Source organism: Botrytis porri, assembly GCF_014898465.1.
Source record: "Botrytis porri strain MUCL 3234 chromosome Unknown BPOR_001, whole genome shotgun sequence".
Lineage (NCBI taxonomy): Eukaryota > Fungi > Ascomycota > Leotiomycetes > Helotiales > Sclerotiniaceae > Botrytis > Botrytis porri.
This window is the reverse complement of record NW_024066075.1, coordinates 1,755,855-1,779,904: the sequence shown is the minus strand read 5'-3', so window position 1 is coordinate 1,779,904 and position 24,050 is coordinate 1,755,855. Positions and strand designations below refer to the sequence as shown.

The 24,050-nt window shown below is 39.6% G+C and overlaps 6 protein-coding genes across 6 annotated transcripts; 1 reads left to right on the top strand and 5 right to left on the bottom strand.

Moving 5' to 3' along the window:
- Window positions 1–2,730: 2,730 nt before the first annotated feature.
- Window positions 2,731–2,946, bottom strand: EAF01_000483 (uncharacterized protein; the record flags this gene model as incomplete). The annotated part of the gene is made up of 1 exon (XM_038908733.1): window positions 2,731–2,946. One exon carries the CDS (start codon window positions 2,944–2,946, stop codon window positions 2,731–2,733), a length of 216 nt encoding a protein of 71 aa, XP_038775639.1.
- Window positions 2,947–6,483: 3,537 nt separating this feature from the next.
- EAF01_000482 (uncharacterized protein) lies at window positions 6,484–7,605 on the bottom strand (the record flags this gene model as incomplete). The annotated part of the gene is made up of 1 exon (XM_038908732.1): window positions 6,484–7,605. The coding sequence occupies one exon, from the start codon at window positions 7,603–7,605 to the stop codon at window positions 6,484–6,486; it is 1,122 nt and encodes a 373-aa protein (XP_038775638.1).
- A 3-nt stretch (window positions 7,606–7,608) lies between these two features.
- On the bottom strand, window positions 7,609–8,082 carry EAF01_000481 (uncharacterized protein; the record flags this gene model as incomplete). The annotated part of the gene is made up of 1 exon (XM_038908731.1): window positions 7,609–8,082. The coding sequence occupies one exon, from the start codon at window positions 8,080–8,082 to the stop codon at window positions 7,609–7,611; it is 474 nt and encodes a 157-aa protein (XP_038775637.1).
- Window positions 8,083–10,052: 1,970 nt separating this feature from the next.
- EAF01_000480 (uncharacterized protein) lies at window positions 10,053–11,393 on the bottom strand (the record flags this gene model as incomplete). The annotated part of the gene is made up of 3 exons (XM_038908730.1): window positions 10,053–10,736; window positions 10,832–11,059; window positions 11,124–11,393. The coding sequence occupies 3 exons, from the start codon at window positions 11,391–11,393 to the stop codon at window positions 10,053–10,055; spliced, it is 1,182 nt and encodes a 393-aa protein (XP_038775636.1).
- A 1,854-nt stretch (window positions 11,394–13,247) lies between these two features.
- EAF01_000479 (uncharacterized protein) lies at window positions 13,248–13,698 on the bottom strand (the record flags this gene model as incomplete). The annotated part of the gene is made up of 4 exons (XM_038908729.1): window positions 13,248–13,300; window positions 13,356–13,419; window positions 13,471–13,502; window positions 13,557–13,698. The coding sequence occupies 4 exons, from the start codon at window positions 13,696–13,698 to the stop codon at window positions 13,248–13,250; spliced, it is 291 nt and encodes a 96-aa protein (XP_038775635.1).
- Window positions 13,699–14,140: 442 nt separating this feature from the next.
- On the top strand, window positions 14,141–15,459 carry EAF01_000478 (uncharacterized protein; the record flags this gene model as incomplete). The annotated part of the gene is made up of 2 exons (XM_038908728.1): window positions 14,141–15,108; window positions 15,161–15,459. The coding sequence occupies 2 exons, from the start codon at window positions 14,141–14,143 to the stop codon at window positions 15,213–15,215; spliced, it is 1,023 nt and encodes a 340-aa protein (XP_038775634.1). The 3' UTR covers window positions 15,216–15,459.
- Between the last annotated feature and the right edge of the window lie 8,591 nt (window positions 15,460–24,050).

Here is a 24,050-nt window from a genome sequence, read left to right as displayed (position 1 = left end):
TAGTCTACCCGAAGAATCTTAAAACGTGCAGCATTTCGTAGGGTTTGTAGTATTTCCAGATCATCTGACACAAAGTATAGCCGCATTTTTTCAGACGTGCAACACTCTGTAAAGATTTCTTTCCTCTCAATCACCCCACCTAATGCTCCTATCGTTTCCTTCGTGTGTTCCAATAAGTACAACATGTAGTCAATCGCACACTTCAAACATTGATACCTAGGCACGTAGTAACTTCACAGTCTTCCGCAATCATCTGACTTCCAAATTCTGTTCTTAATACTCTCGTCTATTCTAGGGTTGTAACACATATCGAACCGCACATTTCGACCCTTCATATTCAGACATGCAACAAACATCAAGCTTCATAAATCTCTCATCACTCATTCGTCGACATATCTCATAGTGCAACGCACATCTCAGACTTACTTTCTTTGATATACAACTAAGCGAAAGGCTATTGTTTAGAGTTCGCACACACCAGTTCCCCCCAACCTCTGTTCTTATGGCCGCTACAGGTTGGCTTGTGTTTTGAGAAGGCTAGTCTGTAGACGAATCGTATATGGACTCCGAAAATCGAAATAGAATCACTAGAAACCCATAGACCAATATCAAATTTGCAATTCGAGTAAAATGTGCTGGATTAGTCTACCAATTTTTCGCATTCCGGATTTTGAGACATGCAAAAATATCAACACATACACATTTCAGAAATTTGCATTCGTTAGAAATGATGTAAACATTGGAGCTACTGCCATCGGCACTATCTTCTGTGTAGGTTCAGAGTCATGGCACTTTCTCATCACTTACTTTCGAACACTTAGTTTCTGCCCATTGTGTCTATATTTTTGAGTTCCAATGAATTTATATAAAATCCATAACTCAAATGCTCGAGTGACAATTAATCAAGAAAATTCTAGATTGGGTTTGAACCGTGGTGTAAGAAAACACGTAAGACGCTCCAGGCATTCGAATTCATGCTGCCTTATGTTATAACGAAGGGATGTTTGTTTTAAACTACAAAAAAAGGCACTCTTTGAGTTGTGTTAATGATAAATAGCGGTAGCTCGAGAGATGATGTCTCTCCCTGTACGTAGATGTCAACAAAAAAGAAAATCTGTAGACGTTCCGAACAAAAGCGCTGCTGACGCTCTCTCGCCTATGATTGTGTGATCAATCAATTGCAGCCTAGATTAGTGGAAAGTAATACACTTTCAATCTGTAATCATTCACGAAGATGAAGGAAATATTAGCCAAGAGACTCACACAGCCGCACCTATTAATTTGCTCTCCGACCTCGCCAAGCACAAATTCGCTTAATATAATCGTGAAATCAACAACCTACCTACATAGGTAATCGGAGGACTAATACTATACTAGACTAGACTACATTAGACGAGATCAACCACACAGAAGATGAAATACTTTCAAATCTCGAAATCACCTCAGAGAATCGGGGAAATTTTAAGCTGAGGGTTTGACAAAATCAATAGGGGTCTTATGATTTACTGAATCTGATTGAGCTAAGTACTAATACCTATCACAATCGATATCGGCTCATACTTCCGGAGCACAAGTTTTGTTCATCATTTACCGTATTCGAAATATTTGGCGTGTAACGAATGTTCTTCGTGCATGAAACCGGAACGTAGAATGGCTCTCGATGATATATAACATAACAGTGTTTTGTTACACTATTGACCAATCTAGATCTTCGAGCTCGGAAATCGAAGTACCTGTAGCTTCCTATCCTGTAGCATTTGTATAGGGTCTGGCCGTTTGAAATTCGGATGCTTGAGTTTTAAACTAGAAGAACCGAGTTGCAGATCTACACAGAAGTCAATATCTTGGTATCTTGTAAACGCTTATTAGACGATTGAGATGATCCCACAACTGTCGGCCCGTCCCGAGATTCAGACCTGCAAGAAACAGATATCATCTGATCTTCGCAAGGACTCCGATGGTTTACCGACAGCCCTATAGTTCAACTAGCTGGAAGATGGTTTTGTTGCACGTCTCACTTCAGGGCACGCGAATGTTCCTGAGCTATCACCGCGAAGTAACCAATAGTTGTTTCAGATTTTCTGTACGTTGCAGGTCTGTATCAAGGGCACACGAGATTTTCAGGGACTATATCACCATAATGCTCCGGAAAATCCTGTGCCCTGAATTCAGATCCGCAACAAAACGAATATCACAGGAAATTTCCGTCAACTCACCGCAATGAATCCGATTACCCTGAACTCAGATGTGTAATAAAGATAAATATCTTAGTCTTCCCCTGAGATCCTTAGTGTGAATGTATAGCGCACATACCTACCACGTTTTCAACCCCACAAGAAAAGTTGTTCCCTGAATCTGAACGTGCAATGACCATGATGCCCTGAATGCAGACTTGCAACAAAGTCATGTATCACGAGGTCTTCGCTAAACTATAGGCGCTAAACTGTAGGAGCTAATCGAGCGAGCTTTCGTACTACCATCCCGCGTGCGGAATAGAAGTGCAACAGTAGCCTGGATGAATTTTCTATTCGTTCTTATTCGTTCAAATGCTTCTATCTAAAGAAAACAATCTAGAAGAATCTGTTAGATCCGCCACGTTGCAACGACCAATTATTTCTTATTGGATGATTCATGATCTCTTTGTGGCAGTTGAATGCTCAGATTTGCAACAAAATGTGCCTATATATATAGCCTCTGCTTGGATTACGTATAAATTCGCGTGGTAACTCTTCAAAATACTTTCCTCGTGGAGTTTCCACGTGGTAATTGCATGATCTGGATGTAGAAGTGCAACATAACACAGAATTGGGTGACTTCTTCACCCCACATGACGGAGAAATCAAGGTCTAGTGCCTCATTGGCGCGCAATTGACCCCATTCGAATGACTTTGTGGGGATTTCCTCTCCAAAGGTAAATCCCTGCGAATATTTTATCAGCTGACCCATAGAGAGGAGGTAATCAGACTGCTGATAGAGGATTAACTAGACTTTGGGTTAAGAATGATCTTGTTGACTGAAAGCATGTTTCTAAGATATGCAACAGTCGCTCAATTCTCAAAAAGCATATACTATTACAAGAGCTAGAGGAATTGTTTAAGGTCTCTTCCGTCAAAGGTCAAGTATTACAAAAATAACTTAAGAACGAATCGCTGAAAGTATCTTCAAGAGACACAATACAGCTCTCTTTTAAAACCGAACCTGCAGAACATATACCTGGGTGGATCAAGGTGAACACAATAACAAGATATAGATCTCTAAGGGCACAAAGAAGGTGTATATAATCTTTTTCACGTTCATGATGTTCTCCTCATCGACCACTTTAAATAAGCTAGCTCAGGAACAAATATTGAACATATGCAACCGCAGATAGTCAGAGCGCTCGGAATATATTCAAGTTTCGCTTATAGAGAAGCCAAAGTAGAATAGTTCCATTGATCAAAAGTGTATTATTGAGATATGCAACATACTGTATAAAAGTTTCTACACTGCTCAATGCAATTGACAACCTGGGTACTGAACTGGTGTGGTACCAGAAAAACGGATTTTATTGTTAATGGACATGGTTATCATTGGACCAGTCATACCCCTTAGGGCTCTGGCATCAATCTTATCATACATTATATGCCTATTCAGGCTAGCACCTTCTTCTGTACCGTATTCTTTTGAAAAATTCGCCCAAAACTAGCAAGGATTGATAATATAAGCTCATTGTAGGTTAGGGTTACGGAAATTATTAGAGTTGCTGATTATTCGTCAAATGCCTAGAAATCCAGTTGAATTCTTCTATTTTGAGGCGTTTTACTACCTTTAGAGGGGAGCTAATTGACCCTAAAATTAAGCATCCTTGCTAGCCTTGGGCGAATTTAAAAAAAAAAAACGGTATCAATCCGTCCCAGAGAATGTTAGGCTGCGCACAAATTATCTGTACCCATAAATTATCTGTAGATAATCTGCTTTACAGGTTATCCATTAGAGATTCTATCCACTCTGCAAATTATTTATTGAAACTTTAAAATTACTTGCTTTGTATAGATAATTTATAGATTATTTGTAAATAATCTATTTACTTATAAATAAATAGATTATTCATAAATATATAGGTTATCTACAAATAATTTATGGATTATATGAATATATCTGTTTTTTTCGCTTAAAATATAAAGCTATTTCCAAATTATTTTCCAGCCCAAAAGTGATTTTATATTAATTTTTATATTAATTATAAAATTATACTAATATTATAAAAGATTATAAATAATTATATAATGTATAGGTAGATGAATATCTGTAGATAATTTATACCTGTCCTGTAGGTTACTCATTCAGATTTTTGAATTATCCACTCCATAGATGGATTATCCACAGATTATCTGTCGAGGCCATTATCCGCCCCGCGGGTACCCGTTGCGCAGCCTAGAGAATGTTTTCAAAATACGTAACAGATAAATCAGTAGTACCCTGCATGAATCGACAGTTAGAAGACCATTATTGGATTCGTACTAAGTGATATTTCTCTTAATCAAGATACATTTAAGTAAAGTTGATGAAGTGCTTGGTTCGCCATGCAATATTGTCAGTTATACAACGAATACTCACCAAAGTGGTGATGGTGAGGATATCAGAAGAAGGTGCTAGCCTGAATAGGCATACAATGTAGGATAAGATTGATGCCAGAGCCCTAAGGGGTATGGCTGGCATATTGGTAGTCAGGTCCATTATAATAAAAAACATTTTGCTGTATCATCCAAATTTCATGCAGTAATATTATGTTCAAAGTTTGAAGTGGTATCAACCTACAGGTTTCACTTCTCAAAAAGATGTACCTCTTGCTGAGGATACCAATTATGACAGTCATTACCAAAAGCGTATACTTCGGACAAGCAACAGAACTTTCGGAGAGCCCGAGGAGGCTTCATTATTGGCAAGTTCAGACAAGTTTGATCGGGCTGGAACAAAGTAGCTGTGAAGTTTATTCAAGTGATAGAGGAGGAGAAGCTCCGGAAGATTCTAGACTTGAGTGATAGTGATACGGAATGAACATTGGTGCTTTGCTTGAGCACCGACGAACCTATAAGTTCTTCCCCTAACATAGAGGGGAAGTCTGTAGATATTAATAGTATGTTGCCGAGTACTAGGTTGCTGATTGTTTGTCGCAGAAAATAGAAATTTGTCATAATAGACTAGACTACCATTGAGCCAGAACATACCCTTAAGGGCATGAAAGCCGACATTATTGTACAAAATATGCCTATTCAGGCTAGCTTCTTCCCTGGTCTCCCGAGGCTCAGAGACAGCTCTGCCGTTCTAGACTTAGGGTTCGTATTAACTAGGTATACTAGATGCTTCACTAATTGGTGGTAAAACGAATCTAAATATTATCACCGATTTTTCCTCTTACATGGAACCTTCCGTCAAACTTCGGAACAAGCTTTGCTTTTCATAAGCTAGGATACTAAATATATATATATACGATGTCCCTTATTCTAAAATAGAGGATACGAAGAGCTAGTTGTCGATAATCAATCGTTATTGACATAAAATCGGGTGAGCAACTTTCACACTGCGTTGCATTGATGCTCTTGTGCAAAAGCTTAGAGAATCAGTTGACTCTGAGGAAAACCATCAACGATCTGATTGATCTCGATGCTTTCTACAGAGATTTGACAGTACCTAGATATCGAGAGGAACTCGCCCAATAGCCATTTCCACCAACAAAAAAGAAACAGTCAGAAGAAGGTGCTGGCCTGAACAGGCATATATTGTATGATTAAATGGATTCCAGAGCCCTAAGAGGTATGATTGGCATATTAATAGCCAAATTCATCATGATAAAATCCAGTTTTCTTAATCCTTAAGACTCCTTCTTCTTATAGACCGAAGTATGGCACTAGCAAAGTTTATACTATCCAAAAATCGTTTCCTGTTCTAGACCAATCCTCTTGCTGAATCGAAAATAGACCATTCGAAAGTTGCTTCTGGTAATATAAAAGTGGCAAATCTTTCTAAATATAGGGCATGCAGGTACGAAATATAATTTAAATACTTCATGGTCTCGAATGACGTGCAGCAAGGCATAAACTTTAAAGAAGACGCTTACCTGCTAAACCGATTCAAAGTATAAGTTCTCGATGAGGGGAACTCTTCATGTTCTACCGGGGCAAAGGGGAAGGGTGAGGATTTCCATCGCTAGATATTATGTCAACTCACATAAAACATCTAATCGAGATGAAATGATAAATATACAAAGTATTCGACTTCACAGGGAGTCTTTCATCAGGATCAGGAGATAGAAATGATCCTCAGACAAGTAGTAAAAGTCAAATTCACGGAGAAACTCTACTAAAACAGTTTACAAAGTAAGAAATACACCAGTTCGGAGAATTCTTCCCGCTAAGTCAACTACCCCACTTTCCGACCACCCCCTGTTTCCGACCACCTAAAAAATTCATATTATCTACACTTAAAACTTTAATAACTCAATAACTATTGAACTTCAATGAAATCGCCTGTAGAATCACTTTCTATAGCACTAGAGCTATCATCTACCTCATCTTCACGATCTCCAGCTTCAATTTGTGTACGCCTTATAGCTCTAATCCCTGCGAACTTCGAATTTGGAGATACCACAACCTTTCGCCTTTTTCTAGGTAATGCTTCATCTAATTGATATTCTAGCTTTCTAATCTTATTCTCTGCCTCTAAGAGTTCATAATCCTTAGCATCGAATCCTTTTATAATCTTGCGAAATAGTAATCTTCGTGTTGGCAAATCGATCTCCTTCTCTTGAATCATTATATCTCTATATTTTCTGATATCGGCTCCTTTTTGAGGGGTTTTCCATTGAATAAACGATGAATATATATTCCATTGAAGAATAGGATCATCATCAGATTCAGGATTAAGTGATAAAACCTCTCTATTGCTATTTTCAAGCAAAAGTCGACTCATAAGAGGTTTAGCCATATTTTTGGGCCAAAGACCACTAGCTTGCCACCCAGACTTGATATTTTGAATAGTTAAACCTTCTATTCTAGCCTTCTGATAGCAAGAAAGGAAATTGCGCTTTCCAATTGGTGAGGAATCGGATAATAGACTTAATTTATTAAGTTCGATTCGATATGCACTTTTTAGGGGTGAGAACACAGATAAATCGAGTGGTTGTAGTACGTGTGACGTATGTGGTGGGAGAAGTAAGAGATATACGTTGTTATTAAAGCATTCTAACATAAATGCTGTAGTTTCATGGCTTCCGTGTCCGTCCAAAATGAGGAGTCTTGAATTTTCCGGCTGAATAGGGGTAGTTTGAGGGATATAGATCTTTTTCAGCCATTCTAAAGCTGTAGCATCTGTAGTCCATCCATTTTCTGTAGCGGTAAAGTTCCAACCCTTGAATAGAGTCAAATCTGTTGGAAACCATTGTTGTTGAACTGATTTTCCCTTATATATTACAAGGGGAGTAATGCTTTTTCCATTGGCTGAAATGCATTCTATAAAAGAGGTCCAAATTCGAGATCCAGGTTGCTTTTTTTGAATAAATCTTCGATCAGTGCTTCCTACTACTAGTCCGTTAAGACCCTGACCCTCCATTATACCTGCTTCATCCATATTCTATCTGTTGGCCGGCTTAATAGCCTTGATTTCAGGGATTGCGAGGTTCCGGAACCACTTCTTAATAATATCAGATGTAGCACCTGAAACTCGTGCAGAATCGATTTGATGTTGCTTCTTAGTTCCAATATTAGGATGCCTTCGAAAAAAGCTATGTATCCATTTCTTTCCAAGTGAGGGATCCTCCCCTCGTACAATAAGGAGGTGCTCTGCCATCTCTCTGATTTGACGATGTGTAGGGCTAGTACCAAGAGCTTCCTGTACTAATATCCATTCTGCTAGTCGATTCTCCTGAATTGGAGATAACTTTTGAAGTATTTGGGCGCCTTTTTGATGCGAAACTCCACCATATATTCGATCGTGAAGTGTGGTACGTGGAACACCATAATCCAAGCTAGCTCTTCGTATGCTTGCTCCATTTGTAATCGCTCTAAGAGCCTCTGCGATATCTTCTTCGGTATATCTATTCTTCATATCACAATTATAATAATATCAAAATTTCAAATCAATTGATTAAAGCATTGTTGAGTTATTCAAAGTATAAATTTTATAATTACTCAAAGCGGTGTGGTTTTTGAGGTGGTCGAAAAGAGGGGGTGGTCGGAAAGTGGGGTAGTTGACTTACACCGGAGAAAGGGAGTAGAGTTGCCAAGGTTCTACCATTTCCACGGATCGTATGCGTCATACATCACATTGATTTTTTGTTCAAAGCATCAATGCGATGTCGAGTACAATACACGTGCATCGTAGTTCGAAAGTGATGGTCAGCGACTTGGACGTTATTTCTGTGAAGAGGGCCGTGAAAGTATTGATTCACATCATGGAGCTTGAACTCACAATGGTATAGTCGACTGTTCTCGCCAATAAATACAAGCTTCAGTAGCTGGAGATAGCACAAAGGTTGTTGCTAGAACATGGGAATAGTAATTTCACATTCACGTCGTCTTCAATAGTACTGACTCCTGACAATATGCAAGCTTTCAATGGATGAGGCTGACTCATGATCAATTACACAAATATAGGAATATGTTATCATCGTCATCATCATCATGGGTCAATCATGAGAATAATCCACAATGATAGGGAGTAAAGACCTATATCTCCCATTCCTAAAACCTAGCAACTCAAAACGTAATCTCCAGCTCAACCAAACTAAACCAATCAACCCCCCCCAAGCTTAGTCTTCGCACCTGAGAACATTATTTCTAATAAAGTCTTGAAGTTGAGTTAAAACCCGAGATCCTACGCTACCCTACCTACCGAGATTCTCGGCAAATATCGTAAGAATTGCATACCTACCAATTCCAAGAACTTGAACTCTCCCCACACGATCGTAGAGAAATAATTTATGTTCTAGTTTGATCATAAAGGGGAATTAAAAAATCAATACACATACCATGAGAGAACGAAATTCGTCACCCAAACAAACTCTACATCCTATCTCAAATTCTCATCTCAATGAATCCCATCAAACCCACCCCTCAAACTCCAAACTCCTACCCAATTACCTATCAATACTCTCCATATACATACATCACCAATTTCTTCAATAATCTAAATTCCAATCCCAATTCCAAGATATCACACCACACGTCAATTAACTTTTCCAACGACGTCAAATCAGAACCAAAATGTGGGGAATTGTGACAACCAAGCTCCTCGTCAAGGAGATTGTTATGATTGAATACAATTCTATTTAGAAAATCCGGCTCTGGGAAAAACTCGATAGTTACTGGGTAGGTAGGTGAAAACGAGATCTTTCTCCAATCCAACAAAGTTATAAGAAAGTATCACATACAGCTCATACTTCTATTTTTCTTAAATTTAAATTTAGAATTCCCTCGCTTCCCATTCTCCTTCCCTTTCTCTTTCTCCTCCTCCTTCTCCTTCTCCTCCTCCTTGAAATTCAATAACAAGAACTTTCCCATCTCATATCATATCATTCATCGCCAACTTCAAACCCCTCAACAATTGTGCGAAAGCAAAACTTGCAGTCTTGGATGAGATCGTCCAAGACTACCTCAATAAAGTTGCGCTAGATACCTACATAAGCTGGTGCCAAGGTACGTATATGGTATGGAGCTCATCTCACTATGATTATGATTCGCGTGATATGTAAGTGGGTGTGGCTAGGCTAGTGATGTGGGGTTGGGGTAGATATAGAAACCAAGCTATATGAGATTTCTGATGAGGAAATTTATTCTCTTTTTGTAAAAGATGAGAGGATATGTATTGTAACACTGACCTCAGAAGTCTTATTGCTGAGGGGGGGGGGGGGGAGGATAATATCATGCTATTCAGCATTCAAAAGTTTCCTCGCCTTGCAGAAATCGAACAATGATGGTTTGCGGGGATATCGAGACACCTTTCCTGATCTATGTCCTTCAGACTTCAATTTCGATGGTGTACCGGAGTTATATAGACTTAATACTTCCCGAAACTCTCTAATTCCCCCCAACAGCTTCTCTTATCCAATCATCCAACACGCCCGCGATAATATCACTATTCAACTCCATAAACTGCATATGGCCATTCCCATGTACATCAGCCACTCGAGGATCCTTCTCATCACCCAACTTCATCCACTGCACCTCCACACCCGCTTGCTTCAGATATTCCACCGTACATCCGTCATAAACCCTATGAAAACTCGCTTCTGCAGATTCCACTAGGACTTTAATGCCCTTCAGATGTTTGAGCTGTCTCGCTGGTTCTCTTTGTAACCAGCATTCTTTTAACTCGTGATCTCCAGCTTCTTGGTTCGTGACGAGAATTTTTTCTAATACCTCTCCAATCTCGAATTCCGGTTCGTACTGCAATGGAATATCTGTAATTCCATATTTTCTGGTAAAACCTTCCGGGGTTGTTGGGGGGAAAAGTACGTCTTGGAATGGAGGACCAGTTGGTTCGATTGCTACGATAGCTTTCACCAATTTCGGAACTTTATCTGCGATGACCCAGGGCATAAGACCACCCTGCGAGTGACTCAGTAGGACTGCGGGACCTATACGATTGAGGAGTGCCGCCCCCGCTTTTTGCGTGTTGATTTCTTGAACTATCGTGTCGGATTGGAATTGAACTGTAGAGGCATAGAAAGCGTCGAAGATGGGGTCTCCTATTGAGCCATTCTATTTGGCTCGAAGAGTTTGGTTAGTGGTTTCACTTGCTCGAAGGCTCGGAGTTAGATTTCTCATGAAGGGCAGTACAAGGAAAGGCAACATACACCAGGCCACTGAGTATGCAACGCCGCTTGAGGCCACAAGTTATATCTCTCCGTCGCCGTGAATCTCTGCATTGTTCTCTCCGCAGTATAAGTCGCCAATGTTGCATTACCATTTGGATTCCACGCGCTTCTTCCTCTCGCCGGTTGGTCCAGAATGTATACTTCATATCCATGGGATAAGAAATAGGTTGCCCACCCTGGTGATCCATCGGGTTTGTTGAGCCAGTTCTATTTCAGTTCGCGATTTAGTGCGTGCGCATGTGATTTCTGAGTCTGAAGACAGGGCACTCACGGTACCAGTCATGCTTTGACCATGAATAAATACAATTGGATAAGGTTGTTCAATTCGACTTGGAACGAGATGTTCCACATACATCTGGTTAACAAACAATGTATTATTGGTCGAGGTAGTGACATATTCACCACCAACATAAAAGTAGTCTCTTGAAGCAAAGGCCTCATTGTGAGGTTCACGATGATGTTGGTAGGTTGGAGCGGACAGCACATTCCAAGGACCTAGACATATCAGAGAAGAAACAAAGTGAAAGGATGAATAGTGCATGATAACTTGTGGAAGAAATTCAAAATTTTCAACATCTGAGGAATTCTACGGAATGAGGTTTTGTGATCATGTATAGAATCATGATGTTGAAGAAAAACACTTGCTTATACAATCATGCTGCATGTAGGTGTGTATTGGATCTGCACATATCACTGGTTAAATGGGAGCGCATAGGATAAATTAGAATCGATGAAGGAGATCATCATACTATATGTCCTTAGAACTTACATGCATGTCTCTTACTGAACGAGACCACCAAGACATTGCTGCAAGAGCTACCCCACATTCTCACTGCAAGGGTAAATCATGAAGACCAATCCTGCCTCAATTGAAGGACATAATTGGTTATCATTTTGGATGTGGTTGTGTAGGAATATACGAAACTCTACATACTGTGGTGAGCATGGGGTAATTGCTAATCAAATCACCTACTAGTGATCGATAACTAGCAGCAGAAAAGACGTTGATGTCTAGCCTTAGCTACAGAATTCAGTATACCTCGAAATCCAAAATCATGGTGTGAAAAGCATACAACGGGGTGTGTAAATGTGCTTGGATTTTGGGCCTGGTTTGCACACCCTTACACGAGGCTTTCTGGAGCCCAATACCAAAGCATGGCAAGAAGGAGTCTTATGGCTTAGGATTAAAAACCATTGCTCGCGGCATTTTGGCTTGCTTCATTGTAGAGGGAGCAAGTTGCGAGACTCGGAATAATAAGGAAGAAAATTGGAAAATCAAGAGAGAGGAAAAAAACAGGGCAAAATAGAGCCAGAGGTATCATGAACACAGCTTACGCAAAAACCGGCATTCCATATGACCGCAGGAGAGAAGAAGCTCAACACTTTTACTTTTACCCAGTACCCAAGCTGTTGAGATGCAACCGAATGTGAACTCTCACAAAAAGGAATGCAAAGGAGCACAACATAAACTTCTTCCACCAATTTAGAAACTAGAAAGCGCCGTTTATTGATTGAACAATTTAGAAAGAGGACGCCAAGAAAGAAAGAAAAAAAAAGAAAACATACAACAGCAGGGATTCGCTGGTGGTCACCCACCCAACTACTAATCTGCCGATCTGAGGCTTGTGTATGGCAGAGCGGACGGGATGCCCAATTCTCCTCAGTCTATGGTCGTATGTGACAATTCATGGTGTCGTAGATATTATATTCAGTTAATAACTGGTATCACCGCCGCTAAAACAATTTGGTTTCAGCACTCTTCTTGCTCAGGGCAACAATGTTGTCCCCTATTGCCATTTGAAAAGGTGTGAGTAACTATCAGAGAGATGTTGATTGGAGAAAGAGCTTGTCTGCTGGAATGGAATAAGTTAGAATGCCATTAAGATAAAGCATCACGGATCTATCACAGTCCGCTCAACTGAAGAAGCTTTCGAAATCGAAAAAGCATGGAGGCAACCGGCATTAGCCTCCAAGTGGTTTTGTTCCTATTTTTATTGAGCTTTAAATCTAGACTCGTGATGACGGCGTGATAAGATGGTAAGTTGGAGTAGTTATCCGAGTAAAAAGAGGGAAGTGTTGCAAAATTGTGCTGGGTGATACTGGAAAGTCGAGCAACTAATCCATGGAAGTATGACGAAAACAAAGTTTGCTATTATTCGATTATATTCTATGTGCCAATTTTTCATTCGGTGTCGATGTAGCCCTTCACAAGTTGTGACAAAAACAATCATACATTCTTGTACATAAGCCGAGGGTATCAACAATCGTCCAACGCCTGCCCAACTTGCTGCCTTCCTCCCTGTAACAACGCCATATGAAATAAGACAACTCCTTAACCTCGATGGTAGGATCTCAAACGCCGTGTGCTCGCGCCTTTCTATGAGCAACTATTTGATCATGAAGGTTGTACTGGCTCCGGCGCAGTTGTATTGTCGGTCCATTCGAATTCTGCATAATCAATCAGCATTCTGCGATAGTCTCGTCAATCGTAAAAGAATCTTACTCTGTCTGCACATAGGACACTGCCCTTTAGACGAATCTTGTTTGATCCATTCTACTATACAATGCTGATTCTTCGTCAACATCGGTTCCGTCAATCAATGGAATCCGTCACTGACCATATGGAAATTATGCCCGCATTTCCCTGATACTATTTTGGCTGATTAGTTGCGCCACGCAAGCATAAGATGTCGAAGTGGCATACGCAAACTGCAATCGTCTCCGGGGTATTTGCAAGTAGGACATGTCCCATCGAAATGTGCCTGGCAAATACCACAGACGTCGTCTTCGTCAAGATCCCACCTCCAAGTTGCAACCGCGTTCCATGTTCTGATCTTTACTTTCATTTTCTTAGTCTTTGGCGCTGGTTTCCGCGACTATTTTTTGGAGCTCGAGTATTAGTATAAAAGCAACTTCAAACGTTGTGAACGTTGAAGGCCGTGGACGCGATGCGATAACTCAATTGATTCAAATCAACAAATAATGCGGGGGAGCAACGACAAGCGGTCATGTCACGTGCTAAGACTTTTGAAGCTCTGATAAGCTTCTGGGCGGTTGATAAGGTTACACCACAAGAAATCTCCAACAACCAAAACAACTACAAACCAAGGAAGATTCCAACACACATATATTCCAATCTTTGTTACGAATTTGAGAACTCATTGTTCAGATCTAAGATTCAAATACTCGGCGCATCTCCAAACTCCAGCTTCGAATCAAAATTTGTTAAAGCTTGCTCAAGTTAATGGTAAATTCTTATTAGTCTGCGATAACATCATATCTGCCATAATGGCAGCATCTATGCTCTATCGAAGAGCTCCAACTTTGAGCTCTTTCTCACGACAACCTCTCACTTCTACATTTTCTAGATACATCACCATGACTTCCCATCGATCATTCTCATCGTACCTCGTCACTCCCTCCGAATTATCCGAAGCTCTTAAAAAGAATCCCCCCTCCAAGATCTCGACATCTCCCCGCACCGTCGCCCTCTGCTCAACATGGTTCCTCCCTACGTCTCCTCTCAATGGTCTCCAAACCTTTCGCGAAAAGCGAATTCCCTCTAGTCGTTTCTTCGATCTCGATAAGGTATGCGACAAACGTTCTCCTTATCCTCATATGCTTCCTGATGCGAAAACATTCGCATCTGCTATGAGCGCGCTGGGAATCCGCAGAGATGATATAGTTGTTGTATACGATTCTCACGAGCAAGGTTTATTCAGCGCGCCGAGAGTAGGATGGACATTAAAGGTTTTCGGGCATCCAAGTGTACATGTTTTGAATAATTTCAAATTGTGGGTGGAAGGGGGATATCCAACTGAAAGTGGGGAATTCTGGGATGTTGATACTTGCGCATATCCGATTCCACAACTGGATGAAAGTAAAGTTGCCGATTTCGAGGAGGTTAGTGAAATTATCAAAGATACTGGTAAAGAAGGAGCGGAAGGTGTACAAATATTGGATGCGAGAAGTTATGGAAGGTGGACCGGAATGGACCCCGAGCCCAGAGAAGGTTTGACCAGTGGTCATATGAAGGGTAGTATCAGTTTGCCCATGGGAGAACTATTGGATCCAACTACCAAGACTTTGTTACCCGCGGACCAATTGAGGAAGATATTTGAGAGCAAGGGTATTGATCCGACAAAGCCTATCGTCAGCAGTTGTGGTACAGGTGTTACAGCTACCATTATCGATGCTGCATTGGCAGAAGCATATGGAGAGTCGGGTGTACGAAAAGTATATGATGGAAGTTGGACGTGAGTTTCACTATGTCTCTTGCTAATTCGTTAACGTCACTAACCTCAACAGTGAGTTCGCTCAAAGAACCAGTATTCCGGACGGACTAATTGTCAAGGATGAATAAGTTATTGCATTTCAGCGCTTGCGGCAAATATACCCACTCTACTCAAGGGCTTTTTACAATGATGATATCTATGATACGCAAGTTTCAGCGAATGCAATTAGGTTACGGATTTTAGCTTTGCGAATACTAAGAAAGGCGCACGTGGGAATTTGATTTTAGGGAGGTATAGATGCATATGATGTTTAGCTGATGAAATATCTTGGAGGAGAACCAATGGAAAATTCAAAAAGGCACATTTTTCCAGCAGTCCCTAACTTGTGACTACTTTTTCTATAGGAACAGTGATGATTACTTGCCCAGACCAATCCCAAATGCGAAAATCCACACATCTAAGTCCAAATATGCCGGCTGGTGCTTTCTCACTCACTTGCTTCCGTAGAAGAACTCTTGTCCTACCATACTATAGGCCAGGAAATGCCAGTAGTTAATTCGTTGCGCTCTCTTCGGCCTTAAGACAGCATTACGCTATCATCTTCGAGTGACAACGATTGATCTCCATGCCGTGTACGCGTACTAGCTTGACAATGTTACAACATTGGCTGTCAGCACGAGTGTGCTTCGAAGAGTTTCATGTAGCTGTTGCTATCTTGGTTCTTGATTTACGTCACCGTTAGGAGCTTGCTAGGTATAGATTGTATCAAAAATGTAAACTCGGGTATCTGTAGTTTTCGTTAAGATGATGGTGTAAATCATGAGCAGATAGTTCTGGGGACGTTCCGGCTAGAAAATGGGTGATAATCTATGGTTGCTGGAATACGTTATTCGAATTGTGGAAATTAGAGGGATGGCGGGATATTTGATGGTTGGGAGTGGGAGTTCTGGGTTGATCACAAGAAAGGCTGCTTTGCCTTGCTTTTTCCTCTCTATTTAATATCGCTACTTCATAAATCTCGTCCGGGATTATTGAGCGCTGTCAAATGGGTGCAAAGTATTTGTAAATGGTCTGGTGAAATTGCAATTATTGATGGAGTGCAAGATTTCATTGTTCTGCAAATAATTGGAGCTTGAGGGATGTTGGATAGGCAGTTGGAGAATGATATCGGGCTTTCAAAAGACGGGGCGAGAACGAGAGCACTGAATTACTGTCATCAGGAGAATTTTGGGGAAATTGTGAAAGCGAAAAGGCGGAGTCGATAGTGTAATGATTTGGATGTCGAGGATATGTGATTAACCAGCAATCTCCTATATGTATTGCAGATGAATTTGCGAATGTTGTGTACTCTGCTTCCACCAAGCGGTGGATTACGCTCGCTATAGTTCACAAATAAGTATCTATTTAATAACAGCTCAGTGATTTCTCATCCATTCAGGTCATGTCTTCGAAGGAGAGATTCGTTGTGCCAGGGGAAGAGATGGTCATCTCTACAAAGACTTTAGACTGAGACTATTTTCAATCAGAAACTAGGGACATTGTCTCCAGTACTAGGCACATTTCGTTGGTTTATGATGAGATTTTTGCACTGTTAGAACCAGAGTCATCATTCTCATTCCCGATAGCAACAAGCCTATAATCAAGGATGAAAACTTCTTGGATTGTTACTATTACTCTCGGATCTTTACCCTAAAATATCTATAATTTTTTACAGAGATTTCCAGCGGAATTGCTTCCTTAGATCGTAATTCAAGAGAAACGCTCACTTCATGTAGGATGAGCTACAACATTTGCAGAATTCAAAACTCCGGAACTCAGACCTCTTAAACAGCCCGTCTATACATTTCAAACCCAATAGTACACCAATTCTCGTCCCTTCAGAAGACGCTTCACTTCGCTGACATGGAATGCTAGCACCGAAATCATCGCTCAAGGGGTTGTAAATTTCACGGGGCAGATTTTCATGGTAGGTACTCATACTTGTGAAGCTAGTGCTTGCTGTGTGAAAATGCATTCACTGAATCGCGGAATAGAATTCCCTACCAATATCAAGATTGAGGAAACTAGAAGCAGGCTTCTAGTCAGTCCTTTCCCATGTATCTAATCATGTCAGAATTGATTCACTTCCTATCAACAACCCCGCTTATGCTCTCCTTCTCCCCCTTTCCAACACTCATGAAATCTCTGATTTTGATTTTTAAAATCGCTGAATAATCTGGTTACCTGAGTATACAATCAGGACAAGTGATCTCTCTTTATCAAAGGTTTCAAGGTTGTGGAGATGTTCCAGTCAATTTGATTTCATCGGGTCCATTCTATCTGGACTCTTCTAATTCGTGTCGATCTCGTAGTGTTGCTACACGATATTTTCCAGCACCTGATATGTGAGTCTACAAGGTGTGTAGTGATAGTAATAAGAGCAAAGACAACACTCATACTCCGTCATGGTTTCCTAACACAATTCATCCCGAATGCCTTCATTTTCCTTCTTCTTTTCTCTTCAAAAGAATCCATATCTGCAGGAGCCAATTGGCAGTTTCTGGCCACAACCCTGGGAGGGTTTTCCTTTGTTCCTCTGATATGGGTCGATATCTCGCCTGGGACGTCTCTTATATAATAAAGTTCCAAACTCTAGAGGTTACTTCAATACATCGCACCTCTATCCATAAAGCCCAGTCCAGCAGTGAATGAGGGGTTCAATTGACGTCTCTTCCAATTGAACGTTCACCAATTCTTCATCTTTCTTCCCGAGTTACTCCTATTCCCCCCCTCCCCCCCCTTTCATATCCCATATCTCCACTTATTTCTATGCCTATTACCTTCTTATATAAGGAGCTCCTCGTCTCTCTCTTTTTTTCCTCCCACAAAGCTAGAAGCATGGATCCTTCGAAGATCTAGGTGGCGTTGTGGTATCGGATCTCAATACTTAGTTATTTGTGCAAAGCCAGCAAACACCCACTCATGACTTCTGAATGCGAGTTATCTCTACGTCGAAGTTTGGATGTGCGCGTGTGAAAAATTTGTCGCTAGTTGTTATCATTTTAATTATTTCAGAAAATCGACGACAATAATTTTGTCGTTGTCGATCTCCTGGATAGCTATTTTGAGACGAGATTTAAGCGTAATGCGAGCAACGAAAATGAACACCCGACCCATCCTCTAATTTCGCCATCCGGTTTTCCTCCGAATCAAGATTCGTTTGAGAAGATTCAAACTTTCCACATACCTCGATCTCTCCCTTTGTTGAGTTGTGATTACTTCTGAGGAGATAGCTGATAAATGTACAATGCATCAGCTGCACTCTTAAATCTTGGATTTCTCAAAACGCTTATCCAGCACCGAGTGAATAACATAATTTTCTCATCCCTTTTTTTTTTGTTCTTGAATTTCCTCTCACCACGCAATGTAGATATCAATTCACCCATCCTTCCCGTCCTTATTCGCACCTTCTCATCTCCTTAACATCTCAGTCTCATTTTCTCGTAATTCACTCTTACTTCCGCTCCTTGACTCACTCTCTCTCTCAACTCCACTCTACACCATACATAACCTTGCTTCCATATCCTCCTCCTACATATATAATCATCCTCCCTCTTGCCACCTTCGATCTTCTCAAGACACACAAGAAATATGCCTTCGAACACACCAAGGCTCTAATTTACCCTTGACACCGAGAACTTGCTCTTTGAACAAATCTTGAAGTGACATACATAGTCTAAGTATCTAATCAAGTTTAAACAACAAAAGTATGCATCTGGTTTTTATTGACGGTATTTCGAATTTCAAATGTAAGCGAGGAGTCGATTTTCGCTGTGTGTTTAACTCACGAGTACATGAGAGCAATAACTTTCATGAATCCAGATGAAATGATAACAACTCACCATATTTTCTCCAACTCCAGGGCTTCCCCAGATCAGCCATACGAGTCAAACATTGGCATCCCTCATTCCTCAAAATTGTACGACTTCAAACCTTATGAACAATCTTCCAAAATTGTCCTCAGAATTGTAGATTTCTAGGCACTACTTTCTCTGTTCTTCAAAAACATTCAGTTGCTGTAGGATTCCAGCTTTGAGCTTTAGTTATGTTGAAATCTTGGCTAAAAGTCTACCTTTATATAGTTCATCGTTTCCTTTTGCTTTTGATATTCACTTTCTTCTATCTCTATTCATATCTCTTGGTTTCTCTTAGTGTGTGTAGGTGTTTTGTTGTACCTCGCCCCTTTCAGCCCGAGCTTTGTCTTGCAAAATAGAAAGACCGCTTTACATTTCTCGACTCATTCTACGATGCTTGAGATCAAGATAACTTATTACAATGCTTTCTAACGCAAATCCTGACTTCCCGATTAATAAAGTTCATTTGATACACATCTGCGAGTGTGGTAAGATTCTCTTCCGTATTCATTCTATGGCTGTAATTCCGGAAGCAGGAGAAAGGGAGAGTGGTGCGCTAAGCGATAAATGATTCTATTTCTAATTCCCAGGTCAGATACTTCGAACCGAAGATTTACTCGAGTACAGTAGACGAACCCCCCTTATTCTCCTCAAGCTCTTTATCCAACTACAATGTATGTACAGTTCCAATCCTTAAACACACTTCATTTAATAACAAAACACCGGAGATATTTTCTTCTTTCTTATAAAAAGTAAGAAATTAACAGAAATATCATACAACCACCATCACGATCTGAATTCAAGAGAGAGTATATCTCAATCTACCATTTCCTCCTTCGTTTCTTCCTCGAAACCTCCTTTTTCCCTCGCAACTCCTCCGACTCGGATATTCACTCATCTTTTACGCCAATAGATCTATATCTATACTACTCATTCACCACCACCACCACCTGGCGGCATGAACTTTCTCATTCGAGTACACCTCGTCCTGAAACCTCTATCCCATGCATACGTACCAAGAGATATATAGTTTCTCCTTCTCTAAACAATCTCCTCTCCAAGCATTTTAGACAACCAGTCGGAGAACCGGTTTCATGGTGTTTGTTCTGAAGACAAGACAAGACAGATTTGAATGTCTGCTCCAAAACGTGGAAGTTTCAATAATCAAGATAGGATGGCGATTATAGTTTTCTAGTAATGTTGTATATCTATTCATTCTTCATTCTTCCAAAATCATTATGAGATGATATATCAGCATCGTTGCCATCAGAACTTCCGAATAAATAGCCGGTACCCTCAAACGACAACAATAACTAGCAACAAGCAACCAACCAACCAACCAACCCAAATCAACCCTTCCCATCCATTCTTATCATCTTCCCTTCTACCCACTTCCAACATCAGCCACACGCATGCATATCTTTTCTTGAATTTCTTCGTTTTCAGAAGGAATGCAGATTTCACACAATTGTTTTGTCTTCGCCCTTTGAAGTATTGAAAAGTTTCCAGCCCTAAATCTAGCGTGATCAAATAGCAATTAATAGAAGTACTCCTGTGAGATTGATGTTGCTGAGAATTTTCTAGTTGGGATATTTACTCATGTACTCTCTACCTCCATTTCTTCGATGCCCATCCTCCTCTCTTTTCATCTTATCTCATATCCATTCAATCTCCAAATATACAAACGTCCTCTCTCACTCCCAAACCACTCCCCTATAAACTCCTAATTATACGTTTGCTTATATAAAGATGGAATCTCTCTCCCCTGATCAGATGCAAGTGCGGACGCATATTGAATCTGAGGTTCGATATTAGAGGTAGGTACATCTTTGGAATAATACCTACCGAATATACTTGCTCACTTGAACTTTGATGGTCGGAGGATGAGATGAGATGAGATAAATTCTTAATACACCATCGTGATCAAATATATTGTTATATTCAACAATATACGTCGAGTTGCTGACAAGAACAGACACCTAACAACTAAGAACTAAAAAGTATGAAAACCCTACCTCCCTACCTACCTAACCCACCCCCCCCCCCCCAAAAAAGCAAGGCCATAAGATAGAATATCAAGAGACAGCGCAACATTCCTTCCCAGCTGCCTCGCACTCTATTTTGATTATCCAGTCTAGGTCGACTAAGAAAACTAACTACGCATCTAATAAGTATGATATTTATCGACAAGCAAACGTTAAACTCCACTTCTCGTATCCATCTATTTCTCAATATATTCCATTAGAGCGAATCGCCCCATCTGTACTCCCTTACCTTCTCACCTTCAACTTCTCGTTCACTCCCTTTTCATATCCTATTCGCTCTCCTATTCACTGCTCTCTACACCCACAAACTCCATCTCCTATCCCTTACCCCCTATCCAGAATCCAGCATTCACCATTTACCATTTGATATCTAGCATCCACAAACTTCATCTACAAAACTTATCTCCTATCTATTTTTTATTATTCATAGTCCACAAACTTCATCCCACAGCCTTATTCCTACCCCCCTTTCTCTCGCCATCTTTCTCTCGCCATCTTTCCCCCCTCACCCCTCATCCCCTCCTCCCCCCACCTAATCCAAACCCCGCACCTATCTACACACAAACCTCCCCCCATCCCCTTCCAGCCTCCAACACAAGACAAACTATCTCGCCTCAAAATAATCAATAACCTATAATTCAAAACTCATAAATCATTGTGTATACTTAAATTTCACATCCTACATCCATTCCTCAGTTCATATCCCAATCCCCATTTCACATTCTACATTCATCCCCCACCCTCCTCATTCACATCCCATATCTCACATCTCATATCCCTATCCTATTCATATCCTATACATCCCGTGCCTATTCTTTATCTTTTATTCTCTATCTCTATTGCTATTCTATCTATATCCCTATCCATATCCTATCCCATCCACCACCATTTTCTCCCTTTCCTCATCCCACATCTCACATCCACAATACACCTACTAGATTCCCAGACTCCTAAATTCCTAGATCTAGATTTCCTATCTAGCCTCTAACAATGCCCAATCCCGAACCATTTTCGTATTACAAAAATCAATAATTCATAACCTATAACCATAACTCATTATAAGAGTTCTGGAACCTCCTCACCACACAGATTTCGATTTCCCCACTAAAACCATTGATTTTTCAGCTTTTAAGACTTCAATTTTTTATTAAAACTTTATATAAAATAATTAAAAGAATTCAAAATAGATTTAAAATTAATTTAATTATATATAACGTAACTTGACTAGAAGTGGGTCATGTCATGATATGGATCATAAAAATCATATTTTCCTATTTGACCTTGTCCTACATGCTATAGGGTAATCTACAACTATTATTGATCCAATTGAATTATCACTATCCTCTTTCTCTTCCATCTCCTCTTCTACCTAATCAATTTGATACTTGGATGGTCTACTATGTCGTTATTTTGGTAAGGGTATCTGTTCAGTCTCTTTGATAATTTTCAATATTTCTTCAATACTAAATACAAATTCACCTTTTAATTTTATTCTCTTTCCATTTTTTCATTTTTTTTGTGTTTCAAGTAACTTTTTATATTCTTGAAGTTCCTTTCGAAGAATAGCATTTTCAGCATTTAAGCTTTCAATCTAATGAGTTATTCGCTTTATATATCTCTGTACTGGAGAAGTAGGCAGATTATTAGCGGATAAAGCTGAATTGAATACCTTATTTGCTTGTCGCAGCTCAATATCATTCGGGGGAGAGCTATTAAGTAAAGAGAGATCTAGATCTTCTGGATTTGCTAGTGTATTTGGAGTAGAAGGTAATGGTAGAAACAAGGTTGAAAGATTATTTAGAACTTGATGAAGACTAAATGGATTCAAATTTGCTCCTTTTTATTTGCTTTTGATATTTTAACAAATAAGACCTTTTTCTCTTATTTTTTGAAAAAGCTGTATCCAATCAGATTATTGTATTTGTTATATTTCTGCTCAAGAATATTGATTAATCTTTTAAACATGATATTGCTTTATCAGTCCATACATTCCAACATCCAATAGCTGAAGTAAATGCGAGCAATGAGGTGATAGAATAAGAAGATCAATCTCCTTCTCAATATAAAAAGCAATCAAACTTCCTGTAATATAACTAGAATGATTATCCATAATCAATAATCGAGGCTAATCTCCTAATATTTTTCGAGATTTTGGCTCAAAAACCTTATATATCCATTCAAAGCCATAACTATTAGAAGTCCACCCATTATTGCTTGTTAAGAAATACCAGTTTGAAGAAGTGTTAGTTAGAATCCATATAATGTTAGTATTCTAAGCCTTGAAAATGATCATAGAGGGTAAAAAGCCTTTATTTACATTCATACATTCCAATATAGTTATCCACTCTTACTTTCCTGCTGTAACCTTCCAATTCGATTTGAGAGTAGAATTTACGATTATATGTGTTGATTCTGTTTCTCCAACTGTATATCCTATCTCATCTATGTTATATATATTCTTAAGTTTATAATATCGTTCTTCGATTCGTGCTTGAAATATTGAAAACCATGCTGAAATTGTTTCAAATATGGCTTCTTTATGCCTTACAAATTCCAATTTATAAGAATAGGTTCCTTTAAGTTTGGGATATTGATCTTAAAACCTATAAATTCATTATTGATCTATATAATTTGATTAAAAGGATAGAGGGGTAAATAATGATGTAAAAATGATACATTGATTTAGAATTTCTTGAACCATTTCTTTCAACAACCTAGGAGTTGCAGGATATCCAGTAGTTATCAATTGTAAGATCCATCGTACTAGAATCTTCTTTTCCATATTGGAAAGTTTTTGAAAGAATTTGTGAGATTGAGAGCGTGATTGTCATCCAGCCATTCAATTTATCAAGGTTGACTTCGGAATCTTAAAATAAATAGCAGTACTTCGAATTGAAATAAATTGTTTATTTTTTAGACTTTTTATAGCCTTTTGAATATTATCTTTTGATTCATTACGATTTAATGACTTTCGATCCATTGTGTGTTGAATAAATGTGTAAAATAAAGAAATGAGGGGGTGATT